Genomic DNA, 24,576 nt, shown 5'->3' on the forward strand with positions numbered 1-24,576 from the left:
ATAGCCAGAGAAGAAAAACTTTTGATTCAGTGGAAAAGCTGCAGCAGAGAAAATATGCCTAGAACATATTTAAAGTCTTGGTTCCATACATTGCTGATCACCTTCCCTACTAGAACTGTATAATCTAGTGTATAACTAAGAATCAATTCACAGAGCCCTTTAAATTTCTACCTTTATTTTTCTCAATGCTGTTGCTCCATGCATGTTTATGAAAATCAACTGGTTAACTTTACTGTGAAAGTATTAAATTGTATATATCTGGCTAATACCTTTATCAGCAAACTGCTTTTGAGTTCAGATCCTGAACTAGCCTTTGTTTTTATTGCTGATTCCTCTCCATTCTTTTCCTTTAACAACAAAGTAATATGGTTTTGACAAAACCATCCTGCAGCCTGAGAAAAGACCCTCACCAGCTGTTCCCAGACTTACTATGGAAGACTTACTATGTCAGAAGCAGTGAAATTGCACATTGGCTCAAAGGCCATTAGGCACAAGCTAGGAAAAAAAAAGGGAGGGCATTCACTTTTAATTTTGAATCTATCAGACACGGCTTGTCGGCATTATGTCATTGGCCTGTCAGAATGAAAGAACACAAGACAAAACTGTTTTAATACTTCACTGCTCGCAATATTACTACAACACCACATGTGGAATAGATTCGAGATGGAAGCTTTGAGGAAGCATCATAGGTTCATTTTTTACATTGTCATCACCGTAAAAAAGATATTTGACTGGACTTCAGCCTTTTGAATGGCCATTCTCTATGAGTTTAGCACCGGTGTAGTGATAATCTGCTTAAATCAGCTAACTTTTTGGATTTCTACATATTCTTTGACTATGAATGCTAATGAAGAATTTATAATGTTAACTATTTTAGTCCACACAAAAGGAGAGGGGTAGTGAGAACTAAATTAAAACCCCAACTTTTTGTCTAAGAAATGCTTACTAATTCATACATCTGTATGGACCGCCAGCAAATTTACAACTGCAGCTTTAGGTGGCAAGGGGCACCAGTCTGAACTTTAAAATCATACAAAAAGTGCCTATGTTTGTGGCCACAAAGCAAACAGTCCACCTTTCTATTGTTGGGGAGAGAACATTAGCATTTAATACCTTGTTGCTCTCTCTTCCCACATATAAACACACACACACACTCCAGTATTGTGAACAGTTATCTACTTCATCTGCAGAGAATGAGAGTTACACCTCAATAAACCAAGATCCTGAACTCTCACAAAAATCAGAATTCCTTGTCACACTTCATACTCACAAAGAGATCAATCCTAAGAAGTCTCCCTTAGATCAAATACTCTAGAAACTGTTTAAGTGGAAACAAATTCAGATCAGTGAACTGACACATAGGGATTCAAAACTCCCCTATGACAAGCTGTACGGCTTTGGGCAAAGTTTTTGTCCAACTTGCCATTCAGTTTCTTCATAATGAAAAAAAGAAAATAATATCCTAAACATCAGTGGCTTGAAGTGAAGACGGAATGGAGTATGAAAAGTTTCCAGAATATAATTAGTGTTCAACTTATGTAAAGGAAAAGCTGAATTTTTCACTGTGCAATACCATAGCACATTCAAGTTTCATAATATAAAGAAAACTAATGCTTACAGTAACTATCCTGATGAGACCTTAAGCACCCAAGAAATTTCAACTAATGCATAATATAAAATAAAAATTTTAATAACAATTTCCAACAGAGCATCATTGTTTATACAAAACAAACCAATGGAATCTGGTTTAACTGAGTTAACTGGAAAATATTTAAACCAGAATGTCCCATTTCTCACTCAATTTCAAGCAATGAAGGACTTACATGGATAAACAGTGAAACTAGTCAAATTACTAGACAAATTATTCTGCTAACAGAATATCAAAAATTTTTAAGTAATTTAAAAAGAATATCAAAACCTGAGTATATACTCAATGTTGGCATAATAATACTAAACATCTGCATTGTGCCTCCCATTAATTTGCCCAAACATTGATTTGTAAGAAATTTGGGGATTCCTAAGTATAAGAATTCTGTCAAACAAGACTGGTCAGGTACAATTTTTAAATTGCCTCTTCAACTCAGTATAAAAAAAATCGCTCAAGTGCTTTTTCTTAATTATTTTTTAAGTCCTTATTCAGACTTACCTGAAATGCATAATATTCTGAATACAGAGGAGTGTAATATACTTAGCTGGCAAAGTTGGAATTTTTTCAAAGCCAAAGCTATCACTGTAATTCCAGCTATGCCATTGAATTCTATGTTTGTAACTGTTAGAAATCATAATTATGCCAGGCTAATCACAAATTCAAAGAATAAAGGCAAACTTTCCTTTCATATTTTGTGTAGCTACTCCATATTTAAAATTTTACTGTCAACTTACAACTATCAATTGAATATTAACATATCATCAGTTTTTTGAGAGGTAATTACAGTGTGAATCAATCCAGCTCAGGGGTATAATGTGATTTAGTTTGAATCCCTTCAGCATACATTTTAGAAGTTTTATAATTTGCCAAATTACCCCAGTGCCTACAACCTTTTAGGTCATCAAAGTAAAGTTATTAGGTTGTTATATCAACATCATTGACTTAGTTCTTTCCCATATCTTTCCCAAATGTCCTGTACATTTTTAGAAGAAACGTATATGCTGGACACATTGGAATAAATGTCAGTGCACGTTACAAGTTAAAATAATCATATTTTCATTTGTTACCATAATTGTTCATCACATTAAAAACTGGAGCTTAAATGCTGAAATCAAGGTTGTAGATGATGCAAAGCAGTAATCCCATAATATAAAAAGAGTGAAAAAAATCTTTGATGCTTACTTAATAGGGTTTATGAAAAAAAAATAGTCGAGGATGAAAGTCATTCCAAATTACCGATACAAATGCTTACCAGGGCAACATTTTGAAACGGTGGTTCTGAGCATTTTAGTACATGAAATTGGCCAATGTTAACGTCCTTGAATGAAAAATAATTATATATCAATATGAATTCTGTAAAACCATAAGTCTTAGACTGTCAGCACAGAAGCCTCTAAGAATGGATAGTTATGTGTTTTCTCCCTTACCATCTCTGTTCCAAGAAACACACACAACATTAAAATAACATACTTCACATTAGAGCTCTTTATAGTTTATAAGGTACTTTCACATGCATTTCTTTGCTTAATTTCTCAGCCTCCCTGTGTAGTAATAGGGAGATATTAGCATCAGATAATAGCAGCATTTTCTATATGAGAGCACCTGGCAATCTAACATATGAGTGCCCTTTATGCAAAGAAACTTTGACACATAATTTATGTTAATGAATTAAGTTGCTTCATTTTGATTAAATCACGTTTCCATGTAATGGATCTTTGCTCCAAAATAATGTGTATCATTTTTCCATTGCTGTTAGCTTGTTGTACATGGAAATATCTGTTGGCCTGCTCCTGGTAAATTAAATACAGTTCATATGCCAGAAATTGCAAATGAAAAAAAAATTGTTATTTTTGAGGGAAGTAGGTGGTGTAGAATAAAAGTGAAAGGCAAACTTAGGCAGGTAAAAGTTAGTCAAAATATGGAGAACATAGTGAGCACTCCTAATTTTAAAAGCACAAAATCTTAAGAAGCATTAAGGACTTAAAGCAAATGACAGATGTAAAATGTTCTGATATTTAGAAGGGTTGGTCTTTAAGGAAGATGTTGCAGTGGCTTCCCTGTGACCGCTCAAAACAACCTTCAAATCCAGATATCCTAATCTGACCACCCTCATTTTTTAATTGTGTCTGATCTAAACATCCATGACAGTCTAACTGACCACACACCTTGATTCCAGAGAGGATCCTACAACTAGAATTCATCCAAGAATTTTCCAAACCAACTCAGAGGCATTTAAGGAGAGATGAGTTGATTAAATGCTATAGTCAACTACTAAACGTTTTCACAAAATTATAGAAGAAACCTCATTTAATTTCAAGACAAATCAGGAAGTCTGTAGCAATAAATAATGACCTATTATGACCTATAATATTGCCAAGTTATTACACATTGTGTTGGACATTCCAAAGGGCCTATCAATTTTATGGCAAATAGCTCTGATGTGGATTTAGTGAATAAATGTAAATTATAATGTCAATGAGTTCAATCTTTATTTTGTGAACAAAAGTAACATTTCTAAGTTCTTACCAGTTTGTAGATTCAAGAGAATGTGTGAAAATGAGCCCTTTGAAGATTAAGAATCATTTTCAGCTTCACAAATACTTTTATGACAGCACACATAAATATTAAATGTAGAATCACTGAAAAGTAGGGCATTAGAGACATTGGATATAAGGATATAGGGATAATCACATGAAATATTGACAAATGAGAATAAAGCTGAAATAAAACTTAGAGCTTATTATCTGTCATGATCTATTAATTTAACAAGTGTGACCAGTTTTTAAAAGATACGAACATACCTTAAAACAAACTAACCTGAATCATATTTGTTTGAAAAAACTAATCACAAGATTATTTTTAAATTTTATATGAAAATTTGAAATAAGGATGTGAAGAAGATTGTATTGGAATAAATTTTAGTCAAATGGACAGAGGAGTAGAATTAGCTCCATGTTAGATTAGCATTTGCTACAAGACTCATTCTTTATTATTAGAATTCACTTAGGATAAAAGGATCACTCAACAGTAACAATAAAAAGAAGAAAGGTTTTTACAAATCCTATTTGAAATCTTGTTTATAATTAAAAAGAATTACAGTGGTAAGTATTTGACTTGGGGTTTTATTTTGGAAATTCCATAACTTCAGTAGACCAAAACTTAAGCCCATTTTTTATTTCATTACAATTTTTAAATAAAACATTTTGACCCAAGTAGTTTTTTACATGTATTATAGTTTCCAAAGTATTTCCAAACATCTATTTCAGCAATTCCAAAATGTGCTTGTTAAAGAAATTATAAAAACATTACCCAAATCAGCAAAGCATATCTAAAGTACAAGTCAGTTTTCATTCCAGCCTTAAACAGTGTAAACTTTTGGGTGTTTTTACTTTTCAAGTGTAGGTGCAGAGATCTTCTAGTTTCTGTGATTTCTGTGTTATTAATTCTGCACAAAATATTTCCAATATCCAGCTCTGTGATCACACAGGTAGCTGAGCATGTTATTGTCCAAGCAAATGTGTTATGAGTCCTCAGATGATGGACTACATTGAGGCCAGATGTCAGAGGTGCTGAAATTGATAATCCATCAGTAATTTTCTATCTGTCGCAATAGCTCTGACGCACTGAACTAAATAAATATGTTTAATCACTGACTGGTCAACTTATCAAATGGTGCCCTGGGCTAAGGGAAAAGACTTGTCAAATGTGGAACAGATAAAGCAAGAACCACAGCCAAAGGCAAGAAAATAACCGGCATCCTTAATCTCTACCCTTTTCCATCTCACTTTGAGAAAATAGACTTAAGTGGAAATCATATTAGGAAAACAACTTTTAGGCTAAGAAATAACAGAAAAATATTTCATTACAGTTCCACTGCATTTCTTCTATTCTTTTCTATGTAAGCCAAACTGTTCATAGGTTTCAATCTGATTGCAGTTATATAAAGACATCCCAAGTTCAATGACAAGTAACACACCGAACGCTGATAATGGGCAAGAGTCCAGGAAGAGCTACATCACGCAGTCACCATGCCACGTTACAATAGCGATTGCAAATAAGGGCGCTCAGTGCCTAAAATAAAGCTCTCATCTGTTCAAGTAAGCTAAGGGATTGAAAATTGCTGAATGTGAACAGTTACATGACAAGCCCATTCCACACAAACATTAATCATAGTTAATGAGATAAAAGCCTTAGTAACATGTGACACTAGGTAAGTGATAGATCAGCCGTCCTTTCATTGAATGTGCCAACAGCTCTGTGATTACAAAGGCCAACCGCCACCACTGTCCAGGAATGGAGCAAACTGAGATTAGGTGCACTGCAGTGACCACAAACACTAGTGACTTCTCCAACAGGATTTGCAGAGGTGCACAAAGAGCATTCTCAGCATTAAGTTCTCTATGTCTTACTTTGCCAATTCCATGTGCTGGCAGCCCTGACAGAAAACTCTTGAACTTGTTTATTCACACTTGTTTAATCCTGATTCTACACACTGATTCAGCCTGTGGGGTTAAGAAGATGGATGAGAGGAGCCAGGGCCACAGAGGGGTCAGGGTCATGATGTGGCTAGATCACATTAACTACATCACTTAAGACACCAGTCACTCCAAATGTCACTCCAACTGAGGACTAGGGTATAGGTAAAAGAAAACTAGGTGGATGAAATAAACAAATTTTTCTTAGAACTGACATCACATATGAAAACAAAACTATTCTCAATTTGCTTTCTAGTCCCAAATATATCTATTTATTAAAATAAATAGTTTTAAGAAATGAAGAATAAACTATCTCTAAAATCCCAAGCAAAAAATACATAAATATTTTTAAAGGGCCCATAAAAGTCTAGTTAGTCCCTGCACTGAAAATTATTTTGTTGATTTTTACCAAGTAAAATTTGGCCTATTATATATGGTAATTAGTTTTAAAAAGGTGGAAGAAGGACTAGTATTCACAAAGATATCACCACAGTTAGAAAGCTGAAAGACAACTTTTTTTGTGACAGAAAAATAAATGATTATAACTTATTTTACAGAGATGATATACAGTATTTGGCAGTAAGACTATGATGTGAAAACTCTTCCAAAAAACCACAATGTTAGAATTTGTAACAACTTATTAAACATGTTTGCAATTTAGATTATTCCTATTTACTTAGTGCATGTGCAAACCATTATTATAAGATTTCTAAATGTTCTTTGAAGAAATATAGACAAATTATGTTAAAGTTTATCCAATTTGACCAAATTATAGATATATTTATTTACATGTATAGTATTTTCATCTTTTATTTTACTGAAGTATTAAAACTGAATCCATTTCACAGATTGTCTATTATTAAAGTGATAGTGTTGATAAAGAAAAAAAAACACAGTGGAAATAATGATGTTTATTTCTGGTGGTAATTTTTTTCTTTACTTTTCTGTAGTTTCCAGCATTTCTAAGATGAAAAGACAACCCTCAGAATGGGAGAAAATATTTGCAAATGAAGCAATGGACAAAGGATTAATCTCCAAAATATACAAACAACTCATGGAGCTCAATATCAAGAAAACAAACAACCCAATTAAAAAATGGGCAAAAGACCTAAAGAGACATTTCACCAAAGAAGACATACAGATGGCCAAGAGGCACATGAAAAGATGCTCAACATCACTAATTATTAGAGAAATGCAAATCAAAACTACAATGAAGTATCACCTCACACCGGTCAGAATGGTCATCATCAAAAAATCTGCAAATAATAAATGTTGGACAGGGCGTGGAGAAAAGGGAACCCTTTTGCACTGTTGGTGGGAAGACAAATTGATACAGCCACTATGGAGAACAGTATGGAGATTCCTTAAAAAACTAAAAATAGAACTACCATATGACCCATCAATCCCACTACTGGGCATATACCCTGAGAAACCCATAATTCAAAAAGATACATGCACCCCAATGTTCACTGCAGCACTATTTACAATAGCCAGGCCATGGAAGCAACCTAAATGTCCATCAATAGATGGACAAAGAATGAATGGATAAAGAAGATGTGGTACATATATACAGTGGAATATTACTCAGCCATAAAAAGAAATGAAATTAGGTCATTTGTAGAGATGTAGATGGACCTAGAGTCTGTCATACGCAGTGAAGTAAGTCAGAAAGAGAAAAACGAATACGGTATATTAATGCATTTATGTGGAATCTAAAAGAATTGGTATAGACAATCTTATTTACAAAGCAGAAATAGAGACACGGATGTAGAGAACAAACGTACGGATACCAAGGGGGAAAGGGGGGTGGGATGAATTTGGAGACTGAGATTGACATATATACACTATTGATACTATGTATAAAATAGGTAACTAATGAGCAAGGGGGAAAGGGGGGTGGGATGAATTTGGAGACTGAGATTGACATATATACACTATTGATACTATGTATAAAATAGGTAACTTATGAGAACCTACTGTATAGCACAGGGAACTCTACTCAGTTCTCTGTGGTGACCTAAATGAGAAGGAAATCCAAAAAAGAGGGGATATATGTATATGTATAGCTGATTCACTTTGTTGTACATTATAAACTAACACAATATTGTAAAGCAACTATATCCAATAAAAAAAAAGAATGTATTTATAACCAGAAAAAAAGTAGAAAAATAAAAGACAAAATAAGGAAAAATAAAACAAAGAAACAAACAAAAAGACACACACAGTAGAAAGGTTTTTTTCATAATTTAGATAACATGGGTCCAGAAAGAAGAGCAATGTTATGTTGGTCTAATATATGCCTGTTTATGTGTATAATTAAGAAATTAATTTCATATAATTATGAAAATATTTCAGTAAAAGACAAACATGCATTTTACCTAATAAAATATTTTATACACTAAGTGTAAGTCAAATACATCTCAAAAATTAGCTGCTTTGCTTCATATACTTCTTTTAGAGAAACAAAACAAGATCCAATTTATATACTAGAAATTTATATTTGTTTACATTAAACTTCAAGAGACCAGAAACACTGATCCAGAATATACATACTTTTGCAAAAAAAATTTACCTTAGACCTGAATGCCTAAAAGAAAAATGACTTAATTACATGGTGACAAGGTGACTAGGGACTGCAGAGATGTGGATCCATGATCAGTTAAATCCTCAAAAGACATAGAGGATTAAGGAAAATCTTCATTTTATCAGCAATATTATCAATTACTTGTTGTTGACCAGAATTTGCTTGAAGAAATAGTGAAAAAGAAAGAAAAAAATAATATTATCTGGGATAAGAAAAAATGTTAATAGAAAAAGATTTCCACTTTTCTGGAGGACGAATGATCTAGTCTAATCCTCTCACCTTAAATTCAAGAAAAGAGACCCAGAGAGGTTAAAAGCTTTGCCAAAATTATAGAACTAGTTAATAGGAGAACAGGGCCAGAACCTGGTCCTTTCTGGGAAAAGAAATTCCCCAAATTATCTTTCCTCTCCATTGCTGCAGACAATGAAATTGGCTCCCTCATTTGTCATCTCAGGCCTGCCTCTCATCAACTGGGGACTTTGGTTAAGTCAGTTCATGTCTCAAGGCCTGAGTTTCTACACCTGAACAACAAGGTGACTGATGATCTCTAAGGTTCCTCCAACCTGCCAGCTTCTTCATGCACGGTTTTATGAAGACCTGATTCACCCAAAGGTTGCTTTCTTTTTTTTTTTTTTTTTTTTCTGATTTAGTCCTACATCCATTTCTTATGAGAAAGCTTCCATTAATGCCCCTGTAATTAACATCAAACCCAAATGGAATGAATGGGAGATTTTCTTATGCACAGGATAAGGACCCTTAAATAAGAATGAATAATGATAATATTTCCCAGAAGACACTATGGCAGCCCTCAAGCATGATTAACTACACCACTCCTTGTCTTTCTTTCTCCACAGAAATAGAACAGTTCATTTGCATGTCATCTGATATAAAGAGTGATCCTAGCATATAATGGGTTATTACCATTGGGTACTTCATTAGTAAAGCTTTTCCTTATGATGTGACAGAAAAAAGAAAGACAAAGTAAATTGAGAGATGTAAATTCTTACATCTCTATTAATGACAGACACATATGAAGATTAGATTCTATCAGCTTATCCATCAATCCTAAAGAACCAAACAAGTAGTTAGGAAGGATTTTGCAAGTTGACCCCTTTCTAGGTAGTCCTGTTTAACAATAGGCTTTTGAGAGAAGCTGCTTTTAAAAGAAAATCTTATATGAATATTAAACACAGCATCTTCCTCCTTCTTTTAAGAATATTCAAAGCAGATCCAGGAAGAAAACAAAAATAAATCAGTCTTTCTATAAAGCTACTCTTGAATCTGGACATGTGGGTCATGGGGAATTATATGTTATAAACGAGGGGTTGGACTACAAAATGCAATTAATTTAATTGCTTATAATCTCAAAGGATTTCAAGATAAGATGTGTAAGACATATGCATAAGTGAGATTTTTCCAAGGATTTTTCATGAAACATGATAATACTAAATTTAAGGAAATCATTTCTACTTTATGGAATTCCTTGTGAATAATAAAGTGATGAGACTAAATAAGTCACCAGTACTTAAGTTTTGTTATCTTGTTTCATTATCATGAAGACTGATTTTTCCTTTGAGGTAAAACATAAGGTAAAGCTATAAGAAAATATATAGTTGTATGTAATTTTTTAGGTTCTCTTCTGACCACATCATCATATTGGCCTTGGTTTGCCTATAATTCCCTAAAAATCCCAAGAAAGAACACGTACACCATAATTATTGTCTGGCATGCTGAGGCAAAACCTGCAGCTTCCATACACTGGTCCTTTTCTTTCCTCAAGGGCCACATGGAACAAATATATTCTCTCTTTGGGATGACAGTTCTTGATGTGCTTGGTAAGAACTACCGGCCCTACCCAAGTCTTCGTTGTTCCTCAATGATAATCCCAATTCCTTCCGCTTTTTCTACTTGTGACAGTCTTAAATCCTTAATCTTTCTCTTCTAGTGGTATTCCAGTTTTAATGGTGAATTTAAACTGGTACTCAGAACTATTAACAATATTCTACCCATAGTTTTAGCAGAAAAAAAATCAAGCTGGATCACATTTCTTAATCTGAACTATTAATGCAGTTTAGAGTAAGAGACTTTTTTGGCAGCTTTATACAATAAGACACCATGTTCATTAAGTCAAGTACTGGGGACTCTTTATTCTTAGGAACAACCACTCCCCTCTTTAACACCCCTGCTTCTTTCCCCCCAATAAAAAAAACCCTATAATTAAACTCAAAAACCATGATGGAGCAAAAATCAAAAATAGAAAAAGAAATTCACAGAACTGTATGTAGAACATACCACAAGTTGTAGTTAATTAATTTCAAACAGTGAATCTGAATAAGTGAATTTTAAAGAAATTTGGAAAAATCTGAATTCATCAAAGTTTAAGCAAAACACGTAACATTTAAGTCATAAAAAAAATTATTAGTTTTTAATAAGACATTTTTATATACTTATGTTTACTTAAGCTAGTTAGCTTATTTGTTTTCAACTTTTATTTTGAAATAATTATAGATTCATAGGAAGTTGTAAAGAGAGTACAGAGATGTCCCCTGTACCCTTTACCCAGTTTCCCCTCAGTGGTTACATCTTACATAATGATAGTACAATACCAAAACCAGGAATTTGACATTGATACAATGCATGTGTTTCTGTGTCATTTTATCACATGTATATTTGGGCAACCATTATCACAACCAAGATACACAACTGTTTCATCATTACAAAGATCACCCTCTTGCTCTCCCCTCGTAAACACACCCATGGCGCTCTCCCCACCATCCCTAACCCTTGGCAACCAGTAATCTCTTTTCCATCACTATAAATTTGTCATTATAAGTAGGTTATATAGATGGAACCATACAGTATGTAGCCTTTTGAAATGACTTTCTTCACTCAGCATAATGCCCTTGAGATCTCTCTCAAAGTCACTGCGCATATCAATAATTCATTCCTGTTTATTGTTGAGTAGTATTCCGTGGTATATATATAACATGGTTTGTTTAACCATTCACCTATTGAGGGACATTTTCATTGTTGTTTCCATTTTTTTTGCTTTTACAAATAAAACTGCTTTAAAGTTGTGTACAGGATTTTGTGCAGATGTAAGTTATCATTTCTCTTAGCTAAGTGCCCAGGAGTGCAAATGTATGGTAATGTACATTCAGTGTTTTAAGAAATTGTCAAACTATTTTGCAGAGTGACTGTACAATTTTACACTCCTACCAGTAATGAATGAGAGATCACGATTTTGTATTTTGGCTGTTCTAAATGGTAGGTAGTGATTGTTCATCATAGTCTATTTTAATGTGCATTCCCCTAAGGCAAGTGATTTTTAACATCTCTTCAAGTGCTTATTTCCCTGTCATACATCCTTTTGTTTGGTTTGTGCTTTGGTATCATGTCTAAGAACTCTTCACCAAGCCCAAGGTATCAAAGATTTTTGTCCTATTTTCTAAAAGTTTTATAAATTTTATGATTTACATTTAAATATTTAATCCATTTTTAATTCATTTTTGTATAATGTTTGAACTGTAAGTTGAGCTTCTTTTATTGCCTTTGAATATCCAATTGCTCTAAGTTATCATTTATTGAAAAAACAATTCTTCCTCCTTTAATCAATTTTTAAATTAAAAATAGAGTGATTTGAAAGCCAAATTGACCATTGTTAACATTAAGTACTGAACTTAGAAAGAAACTATCAAAGTTAGCAAATTTCTACAAATATGTATGCCATGAGATAATGCACGTTAATATGTTAATAACTTCCAAAGAACTCGAGAAAATACTGTAAGGGTATCATTGCTATTATCATACTCCCCTTTTTTTTTTTTTAATAAAACTTAGTCAAGTTATCTTTAGATATTAAATGATAGATAACTCTTCTTATAAATTTGATTCTTAAGCTCTAAGCTGCTTTGGCCTGCAAACATGTCAATAAGACCTGAAAGTGATGGATCTTCCTGATACTGATATTTGACAACTAGGAACTGTACAGAGAAAATCAAATTACTTGAATAAACTAATGAGCTCTTAAATGTCAATATATAACTAAATTTAAAAAAAGAAAAGCTTACCCTTTCTGTTGTTTGTTTCCTTTAGTACCCCATGAATCACAGAATTTTAGCACCAAAATGAAGCTTTAGACTTCATGTAGTCCAGCATTCTCATTGTATGTATACAACTGGATAACCATTTCTGGATAGAATACCTAAAACAAATGCTAATGATTTCTTCTAAGTGTCAAATGATTTTGTTTGTTTAAATGAATCAATGAGACCACAGCATGGTAGTTAAGAAAGCAAACTCTAGGCAAAGGCTGTCTGGGTTCATATCCTGACTCTTCTTATTGTGCAAAAATTGCTAAGTTAACAAAGATTTGGCCTCAGATATAATAGAGAAAATAGTAAGTTGTTTTGAGAATTATACTCAAAATAAATTATAAATATAAAACACTTAGGAAAAAATCCTGGCATTTAGTGATTATCTTTACTGACTTTCCACTTACAGAAATCATTTCACCTGGTCCGTATTTCTCTTGGCAAAATCAGTATTTTCTTCCTCTGAATTCCCACATGTTCAGGTGTTCCTTACTCTAGGACTTACATTTTATACCATCTTGTTGAACACTTTTTGATGGCATGAGTCATCTATTGTTCTGTTTTTTGGTTTTTGTTTCTGAGGTAAAAAAAAAAAACACAGGTAACATAAAATATACCATCTCAATCATTTTTAAGTATACAGTTCAGTAGTGTTAAGTATATTCACATTGTTGTGCAAGAGATATCCAGGACTTTTTCATCTTGCAAAACTGAAACTCTACACTTATTAAACAACTCTTGTTTTAAATATCAGTATCCTCAGCACCTAGCTGAGTACCTAGCAATTAGAAAGTACTGTCCCAAAATGTAGCAAACTAAATTTATATCATCCCTTGGACCACAAACTCATTTCTTAAATTTGTATCAATTCTCCTTTGAAATGCCATCTCCTGTCTTTGAGGTATCAATTTAATTCATCAAATTAATTCAACCTTCTTCTTATCATACCTTAATTTGTAATAGATCTCCTACCTTCACACTCTTCCATGTTCTAATCCACCTTATACTGCCTTTAACGTATCCCCTTTCATACCTTACAAGTAACATTCCCAAATCAAAAAAACATTGAAGGCTCCCTCAGGTCTTCTAGGATAACGTGCAAGCTCCTCAGTTCGTTTAGTTATGACCAATCTCTACTTCCCTATTTAAATTATCTCCCTCTACTCTCCTACATATGTTCTCCAATCCAACAAATATAGTAATTACTCCCCACACTGGCCAATCACAAACAGCCTCAGGTCTTTGCTTTTACACTTCTCTCCAGTTTTCTAAGGCCACTTTCCATTCATATTCATCCAGAAGCATTTGATGTCACTTCTTCTTCTAATGCCTGTGGCATGTCCTGTCCGAGGGCCCTTACCCCACACCACAGTGGAAGGTTAGCTGTTACTTGATGAGGCTTCCCAGGCTTCTCACTTATAACACAAGCACCATTGAAGGCAGGGATCTCTTAAGCTGCTTTTTACTCTTAATGCCTAAGAAAGCCAATAAAGACCTTTGAATAGATTTAAGGAAAAACACTGAACATACTCATTCAATGTGAATAAGCAGAAAAAGCAAGTAGGAGGAGAGTGAAGCAGGTTGATATATATATGTATATATAACAGTCTATATTGAATACGACATTATGAAAGTAAAATAGTCATGTTACCTTTCCATAATTTTAGTTTATATATAAAAACTGTAAAGTTTGTGCCAAAGTCTTTGTACAGACTTAGATGTTAGATAACCACATAAAAAACTTAATGATTGTCTTTATAAATAATAAGTACTTGTATAACTGGAAAATGGCCTGATTATCAGAAAAAGGTATATGTGATAAAAAGAGCCCTTTTCTTCTTAGATGTTACTTTACACTCAGTTTCTAGGCCCTACTTGTGATGCTACTTAAAGGGCCAATGGCGCAGGCCAATTGGACTTTTCTTGCTGCCTGTAACCCAGGCTGACACCCTTGCTTGCAGGCTTTGTGAGGATCAATTTTTTAACAGGCTTAGGCTAACCAGTGAGTAAGTAACCATGGGCTATTTTGGGTAGTAGAATTTCTGCAAAAAACAAAAAAGAAAAACAAAATAAACATACAAAAACTTATTGGAATTCACCAGATTCTGGGCCTATATATCTGTCTGTCACATCCTCAAAGCACCTGCCTCTCTTACAATCCTTGCTTGACTTCTCTCCAAGGGTCAGAGACACTACTGATGTCTGAGCAGCCCCAGAAGGGTAGCGCTAGGGAACTTCGGAGAGTTTACAGAAATCCTAAACAGGGGCCCAATATTGTTTTCCTAGATTACTTCTTGTAAAACATATACCCTATTGACAAAAATGTATGAATATCTCCTAATTAAGAAAGAGGTGGTTGAAAATGTTGTGTTTCATTTGAGAATCTCCTAAGAGGAAAACCAATTCCATTGATTTAGAGTGTAAAGAATATGTTGATTCCTCAATTGAACCTCTCATCCTTTAGCGGTTAAGTCACAGGCTGTTACAGACTGCTACAGAAGAAGAAATTTCCAGAGTTGAACAAAATTTCACCTGCCGTTTTTACTTCTGTACTCCTCTAAAGAGCTTAACATATATACTGACTCATGCATGAAAAAAGTGCAACCCCCTTTATGTAATTATAGAAAACTTGTGGGAGCTGCTTCAGAATTAAACAATGTGTATTATAATTATCAGAAACAAATTCAACCTAACGAAGGAAAATTGGAGACCTGTCTTTCTGATGAAACACATATCTTGAGAGAAAAGCAGACAAGTTGCTACACAAAATTATGTTTCCTAACTACAGTGTCAACCTATATACATTTTCAGTAGGATCAATTTATATTTACAAACCAGCTGAAATCCAATAAATTGAAGGTTTATAGGTGAGAAACCCTCCAAACCATAGTTTTTTCTTACTTTTATCTAAAAAAAATTCTGAAATTGAAAACAAGAGCTGAACTCAACAAGTTTTGTCTTAATACACCTTAGTATCACTGTGACTATGTTTGGCTATCATTCCATGGATAGGATTTACATGTTTGCAGAGTTCAGGATTAAACTGTTTTTGGAAATCATTTTTTGAAAAGAAGAGAACATCAAGATTCCTCTTTCTCTTATTTATGTGCTTTCCTTGGAATCAGAGTTAATTCAGGCTAATTTTAGTGAATGGCAACTTGAGACTTGTAAAGGGAGATGGGTTGAATACCGTTAATAGAGTTAACAGAAACCTGATATCAAAATACAGCATTACACATATTTAAATAGTTCATAAGCTCAAACATGTACTCCAGGCATAGCAATTTCACACCTTCATTTGTGAAGATTAAAGGAGAGACCTGGGGCAGTGATTGAGAGTCTGCCTGCCGATGCAGGGGATACGGGTTCGTGCCCCGGTCTGGGAAGATCCCACGTGCAGTGGAGCGGCTGGGCCCGTGAGCCATGGCTGCTGAGCCTGCTTGTCTGGGGCCTGTGCTCCGCAACGGGGGAGGCTACAGCAGTGAGAGGACCGCGTAACGCCAAAAAAAAAAAAAAGGAGAGACCTGTATATGAAAGAACTTGATGGAGTATTATACAATTAAAAGATACACAGATAAAACAGCCCAAGTAACACAGATGTGTGTGTGCACACTCATGTACCTTCTGACACCATTCTCTAATACCAAAAAAATACCAAAACATTTGCTATTGTCTTTTCTTTCCAGTTAAAGATGTTTTAGATTGATTCCTCTATGCCCATACATTCACAGTTTATAGTACTTTCAATTGAGTTTACAGATTTCTTTCAAAACAGCCTCGGGCCAACATTGTGGATGCAGGGCAGTACAAATCCACAGAGCACAAACGATATTTGATTCAAATCATGGTTTGTTTGTTTTTTTATATGGTCTCTTACTAGTGGTTACTCTTGCTGTATGACAAATGGCCTGTATTAATTTGCTAGGGCTGCCATCACAAAATACCATAGTCTGTGTGGCTTAAACAGCAGAAATTTATTTTCTCACAGTTCTGGAAGCTATAAGTCCATGATTAAGGTGTTGGCGGTTTTAGTTTCTTCTGACGTTTCTCCCCTTGCTTGCAGATGGCCACATTCTCACTGTGTCCCCATATGGTCTTTCCTCTGTGCATGTGCATCTCTGGTGTCTATGTGTCCACATGCCCTCTTCTTATAAGGCCACCAGTTAGAATAGATTAGGACCCACCCTAACAACTGTATTTTAATTTATTCCTTTAAAGACCCAATCTACAACACAGTCAGATTCTGAGGTACTAGGGATTAGAGCTTCAGTATATGAATTTGGGGGGGATACAATTTAGTGCATAACATGCCCCAAGTACATTAAGGTATGAGTGTTTTTCAGTGGTTGTCTGTATACCCTCCCCCCAAATTCTCTGCATTCTCTCTTGAAATTTGTAGAAATACAAACAGAGGAATCATGAAAAAGCCAGTAGCTCTTATATTCTTCTTAGTCAAAATCTATGAATATCAGTTCCAATTGACTAGTTGCCTCTTATGCATTTAAATAGATACATTTGTTTGTTTTAGGAAAGTTGAGTCATGATAGCAGTTCTTTGTTTCCCTACTCCTGGAATTACTTAATCAACTTCTATTATAATCACCATTAATTTCTTATTCTAAACCTTCCTAGTAAATGAAAGAAAAACAAACAAACAAACTTTAAGACCTTTGAAAGGAAAAATAACCTGGTAACAGGAAAGGTTATGTCAATTATTTTCAGAAAAGATAACGTCATCTCCTGAGAAGCCAGAATACTGTCCTCTTTCAGGACAAATAAAAATGTGGCAGAAAGTGAAGTAAGATTCAAATAGCAAGACTATCCAAGTTAATTGGGGCCAAAGTCAACACGGTTTGCTAAGAAGTTTTATAAAGGGAAGTGATTTGAGAATTTATTTAATCAATTCATACCTACTTGAATTAAATAACTAGGTTAAAGAAAAAAACAGAAACTTCATGACCATTCAGTGGCTTTATAGAGTTAATTATTTTATATATATATATATATTTTTTAAGTCGATCTTTTTTTTTTTAATTAATTTATTTATTTTTGGGTGTGTTGGGTCTTCGTTTCTGTGCGAGGGCTTTCTCTAGTTGTGGCGAGCGGGGGCCACTCTCCATCACAGTGCGCAGGCCTTCTCACTGTCGCGGCCTCTCTTGTTGCGGAGCACAGGCTCCAGACACGCAGGCTCAGTAGTTGCGGCTCACAGGCCTAGTTGCCCCGCGGCATGTGGGATTTTCCCAGACCAGGGCTCGAACCCGTGTCCCCTGCACTGGCAGGCAGATTCTCAACCACTGCGCCACCAGGGAAGCCCCCTATATTTTTAATTAATTAAATCTTATCTTAAAATATGGACATATAACACAAGGAAGTATAACATGCCAGCCAGTCAATAATATTTATCAAATAGTGGCAAGGTTTCTAGCTGTGCCTTGTACTAAGAGGGGAGTTGGATACAGTTAATTCAATAACACTAATAAATATTTTTATCTACACTTAAAAGTAACCTATGAGTCCCTTAAAAAGTTGAGTTACCATATGACTAAGCAACTCCACTCTTAGATATATACCCAAGAGAATACCCAAATGAAACCATATTTCACACAAAAACTTGTACAAGAATATTCATAGCAGCATCATTCGTAATAGACAAAAAATGAAAACAACCCAAATTTCCATCAACATGAGTGAATGGATAAAATGTGGTATATCCACACAATAGAATATTATTCAGCAGTGTAAAGAAATGAAATACTGATACATGCTACAACAAAGATTACCCCTGAAAACATTATACTCAGGAAAAGAAGCTAGTCAAAAAAGACCATGTATTGTATGATTCCATTTACATGACATGTCCAGAATAGGCAAATATATAGAGACAAGATAGTAGACTAGTGTTTGCTTAGGGATGTAGCAGAAGTGTTCCAGGAGAATGGGAATTGGCTGCTAATGGGTATAGAGTTTCCTTTATAAGTGACAAAAATGTTCAAATTAGATTGTGGTGTTGGTTGTACAACCCTGTGAATACACTAAAAAACATTAAATTACACACTTTAAATGGGTAAATTTAATATGTGAACCATATCTCAATCAAGCAATTTTTTTAAAAAAAGCTCTCCATGGCTCAGGCTTTTCTGCAATTTAATTTATCTCACGTGTTTTTGGAGCATAAAGGTATTTTGCCTGGATAACATTCATTTACAGCTGAAAGTAAAAAAAGAAAAAGAAAAAAATTACATATTTATTAACTTGGAAATATCAATGAAACAATTCACCTTGTGTTCATTTTTAACACCAACTGTGACCTCTGTTACTAAAGTCAGTCTACTTCTATAACCTCTCTTCCTTGTACAGATAAAACATCAATTTAGTTTTGGATTTAAAGCGGGATCATTATGTTTGTAGAGTGTTCCATAGCTTTGCTATTCTAGCAATCTGTGACATAAATAATGCAACACCTTATCCTTCTCTAAATGACTTTCTTGAGGCATGGGTCTTCAGACGTGGAAACAAAAAGGAAAAAAAGGAAGAAGAAAAGAAAAGAAATCACCCTGCAGTCATGGAATTCAATCTATTTCTAGTTCCCCAACTGAATTATGAACCACATCTGTTCTCTTTTGTAGTTGCATCAAACGCCAACTTTCAAACATTTAGCTATTTTATTTTATTTTTATCAAAGCAAAGGTAAATCATAGCTAATCTGAAAAGTTCTTGTGTTTTAGTTTTGATTTATAAGTAAGGAAAGGGGAAAAAAAAGACCGGTTTCTAAGTGACCCTTGACCTTTGAACCACAACCTCCTTGCCACTAAAGCGTTCATCACTTCATTTAATCTCCCCTCTCTGCGCTGGCGTAGTGCAGAGAAAAGGAAACGGAAAAAATAATCTGGGAACTTCATCAATTTTTCATGAATTTTCATTTAGGCCAGAACCCCCTCTTACCCTGGTCGATAGATCAAGCTGCTGTCATATATTTACCACCTGGGGCTACAGCTGCCATCTCTAGGCACTGCCACTGACTCAGGCTGCATCACAGTCAGCCACAATCTGTGTGAGGACCCCTGTGCTCCTTTTGCTCCAAACACAGGGAGCCCTGGAGTTCAAACTGAAATCCTATCTGCCCCAGCTATGTCTCAGCTCTCTTGGTGGTCCCATTGGAAAACTATGTATTAAATTCTTCAGTGCCAAGTGCCTTACTTGTAGAACCTGCAATTCTGTTTTCTAAATATGTAAAAATCACTTTTTTGCCTAAATACCTTCCTTGAGTTAAAGTGATCTAAAAAGTACTTTCTGGATTGCTTTTTTTTTCCAAACCAAGAGGGGAAAAAAGCAAATATGTGGTAAGTGATTCAAATCTCCACTGCAATGATTGGCCCTGAATAGTTTTTTCCTCAATTATATTGTTCCGTTACATAAAAGTGAACTCTGTATTTAATAAAACAAAAAGAGAATGAATAGAGTATGATAAAAACAGGCTAACTTCTATACAATCAGTCAAGACAGACGGTTATCAATAAAACTGCTCATATCATATGACAGCAGAAAGCAAGATTGTTGAAATTAAAAATGAAAATCAAGATGAAGCAGAGTCAAAAATTCCAGATTTTTTATCAATAATTATTTCACAGTAAAAGTTATAACAAGGTTGTTTGCTACTTATCCATACCACCTAGATATTCCTATATACACCTAAATCAATTCTCAACCTATTTTGACCGCCCCTGAGTTCTTGAAAGAACAGGCAGCACTTGCCACTCGAACTCCACTACCAACTCACTCTTCAGCTGCTGTGCTTTCTTTCCACCCCTGGAGACCACAGATACTTTTAATTTAGACCACCACGTGGCATTTGCATTGCCAACCACTTTTTCTTTCTTAAAATTATTTCCTTATTTTTCTTGTCACTCCACTTCCCATGTTCTATCACTCCAATACCTCCTCTGAGCCTCCTGAACTAGACTTCTTTCCTTTGCCCAACATTAAATATTGTTTCCAAACAATGGGAGTGATCGCAGCCCTACACACAGCTTGCCTGGACAATCACATCTATGTCTATCTACTCCCCGGGCTTCAACCTCCATCTGGGAAAGACTTCTCAATTCCAGAAGCTCTTTTCTTAATGGAATATGGCATATTTTTACCTTGATATTTCATTGGTATGTCAAACAATATAACCAAGCTGACTTCACTTTCCTGTTCTCACTAGAGTTATTTCTCCTGTATTTGCCATCCCTTTGGATAGTAGGTATCATAATATACACAGTCACTCCACCAAAAACATCTGGGAATCACCCTCTATTCCCCAAACCAACCATAAAGTGTTATAATTTATAATTTCTAAATACAGTTCAAACTATTTCCTTCTTTTAATCCTCACTGCTTTGTTCAGTTTAAAATCTAACATATACTCTTTTCTGAATGATTTGACACCTTCTTAACTCCACTCAACTTCAATCATCCCTTTAACCCTATCTTCAATTTTCTTTCAAAATTGAAAGAAAAGACTCTCCTTTTACATAACAAAAAGTCTGGATTTTATGATTCAGCACATGCCTATCTTTCTAACTTACGCTGCCCACCAACCTCATATCAAGCTACCTGCTGCTCTCCAAATACATAGTGTTTTTAGGTTTCCATTCTTTCCTTTAACAAATGAAGAAATGGATATGCCATAGTTGAGCAATTATGTTGAGTGTCCTAAAATATGAAGGCCAGACATTTATATGACCCACCAGCGGTTCCTATCATTTTATAAAAATACACCTTGGTTACCAATAGGATTGACAAATCACAATGCTTTGACCTAAATTTCCATATTAACACATTTTATGAAACACATAAGGAAATGGAGAAGGCCGATAAGCTAATGTGAAAGGGATGAGCAACATATAAATGGATATTATTTGATCTTTTGTTGCCTCAAATGGCATGAACTGTTGACAGGGCATTAGAAGAAAGAATTTTATTCACTAGCTAAATCCAATTTAGAACCCTTCTTGTTTTCCTCTCTAGGTCAGAAGTATTTTTTAGCATTTCTCAAAGCTCATTGATTTAAAAATAAAGAAAAATGCAACTGTCATATTACATGAAAAAAAAATCGTGGTTTAAAATTTTCCCTCTGAAACAGTTTAATTCATTATTAATGATGCAATTAAGAAAGAGAGAAATCCTTTATGTTAAATAAAAGTACAAGATACATGTGTGTTGGGAGCAATTTTAACAATGCTAAGGATCAGAATAAAGATAAGTTTATAGCTGTCTAACAATAAAATAACTGGCCAATTTAGATAAACTTTAATATTGAGAAGAAAGTTAGTGAAGGATTAAAAATAGTTATTTGCTTAAAATAAATAAGCTACAAAGATATACATAGCACAACACAGGGAATTTAGCCAATATTTTATAATAACTATAAATGGAATTTAACCTTTAAAAATTGTGCATCACTAGGTTGTGTACTTGAAACGGATATAATATTATACAACAACTATACCTCAATTTAAAAAATAAAAAAAGTTATTTGCTGCTGAGTGGATAAAAGAAAAACTTTTCATTAAAAGTTCTTTATTTTTATTTATATAAGATGAGCTAGGTTTCATCTGAGCGTTTTTCGAAATATGGTACAATTCTCTCAAACTGAAAATTAGAACAATCATGGTCTGATCTTGAATTCCCCATTAATTTATTGTCTTAGTCTTGGTCACCTAACTATCATGGGTTTCATTTTATCTATAAAAGGAAAGAATAATACATGTTATATTTACTATAAAGGGATCTGGTGGGGAAAACAATCAATAGAATTGACATTGAAATATTTCAATATGTTTGAAATGTTCCAGAAATAAGATATTTCAAAATAAAATTGGACAGTTAGCAATATTTGCATTCTTGAGGTTCTGTGTGTATATTTCAAATCTCACTAAACTGCATTTAATCTAACTGCTTTTTGAAATAAGTTATACAAATGAAATTACCTAGCAACTGGTGCAAAATGGCATTGCTAGCAGAAGTTCTAATGCTTATATTTCAAAGTACTTCACATAATAAATTTGGGTTTTAGGATTCCTGTAATCTTTTCCTATTGGACTTACACATTTCAAGCATGGACTGGGTTCCAGATTTCTTGGTACAAAGCATAAATAAAAAGACTGGATATGTAAAAGCAAAAGCTTTCATTGTGATAGCTGAATAAGGAATTGTATGATTTTGTTAACTAAAAGATGTTTTCATGTATAAAGGTAATGATACACTGTGAGAATTTCGATACACAAGTTTTATAATTTAGTGTGATACCATATAGCATGTGAGTATAAGTATCAAAGTTAATTGCAGACATGAGACCATGAACTATTATCCAGCACTCTCATCCCAGCTATAAAAAAAAGACTCATGCATCCTGAAATATTTCAATTATCTTACCTATGAACACCTACTGGTACAAGCAGAAAGTTGAAGAGCACAAATTTTTTTTAAGCTCAGTTATTGCCATCTTATTCACAAATAATTCTTGATAAAGTATTCCTTCAAAATAGAGAATACCAAAATAATTATGACACCAAATCCTCACTTATAAACCAGAAAACAAATCTAACATATTTCGAAATTGTTCTGGAAAACCATCCAGAAGAACAAAGTTATGGACTCAACGATCAAATAGATGCAAAGCCTTGATGCCTTGATTTACTAGTGCTATTTGGGCTACCTGATTAATAAATAAATATTTTTTTAAGTGGCAAAGGCAGGACAAATCCTTAGCTACTGCTGATTACCAAAACTGAGCAAGACCTCCCGCTATATGCATATTTTGTCCCTCAACAGAAATCAGTTCTCTTCTCTGATGAATTTTTTGATAAAAAAATATAGTTGCTGTTGTTGGTATATTTTCCCCTGCATGCCTAGGGTAATGATCCTTGAATTTAGCCTGGAAGTAAAAGAGTTAATATAACCTAAACAGTATATTCTTTTTAAAGTTGCCCAATAAAAGTTAGATTTTTTAAAAATATACATGTATATATATTAGTTATATATAAATACGTAACAGGAATAAGTACAATAATGAATTTATACCTTGTATTTTATGCCATGTTACACATAAACTTTTTATTTTAACATTGCCAACCTTAATATTTTATCTCTCATTAATAATTCAAATTTTAAATACGACCAGCATCACCGCCGCCTTGCTTTAATATAATATCATAATACCCACATTGCTTCAATATAAATAAATTTATTGCAACACCTTGGCTATACATTATTTGGATGAGCTTTCTCTGGAGAAGGCAAAGTAAAATTATGCAGAGAGTATTGATTGTTTTCTTCTACAGGTATTAAGCATCTGTGAGAACAAATCAAAGCTTATTTTAAAAAATCAAAGTAAAAGCGCATGCCATTTATGAGATTCATTACGTTTACTTACATGCCACTTCCAGAGATGCATTTCGACTCACTGCTTCACCAAGATAGTTCCTTGCAACACACACGTAGCTTCCTTCATCAGGTTTACTTCTGCGCCCATGCACAATGCGCAAGAAGAATAAGGATCCGCTGGGCAGAAGCATCCTGTGGGACCGGGGATCATCCTTGTCAGTCTCCACCCGCTCACCATCCTTGTACCACTCTATGGTGGGCGTTGGCCGGCCCTCGGCCTTACAGTTCAATGTGGTGGGCTCTCCCTTAGAGACAATGACATCGGAAGGGTGCTCCACAATCCGCGGGGGAAAGTCTTCCTGGCGAAGACGAGATCCTACAAAATGTGACAGAATGAAGACAAGCT

General features: G+C 34.3%; 1 protein-coding gene across 2 annotated transcripts in view; it reads right to left on the reverse strand.

The window, feature by feature from the left end:
* Window positions 1-24,376, reverse strand: part of ROBO2 (roundabout guidance receptor 2) — a 551,426-nt gene extending 527,050 nt beyond the window's left edge. For both annotated transcript variants that reach the window (XM_055086130.1, XM_024120135.2), the window contains exon 1: window positions 24,220-24,376. In XM_055086130.1, coding sequence (XP_054942105.1) covers window positions 24,220-24,361 — 142 coding nt within the window. In that variant the 5' untranslated portion in view covers window positions 24,362-24,376. The remainder of the gene's footprint in view (window positions 1-24,219) is intronic.
* Between the last annotated feature and the right edge of the window lie 200 nt (window positions 24,377-24,576).

The sequence above is a fragment of the Physeter macrocephalus genome, chromosome 1 (genome assembly GCF_002837175.3).
Source record: "Physeter macrocephalus isolate SW-GA chromosome 1, ASM283717v5, whole genome shotgun sequence".
NCBI classification, from domain to species: Eukaryota; Metazoa; Chordata; class Mammalia; order Artiodactyla; family Physeteridae; genus Physeter; species Physeter macrocephalus.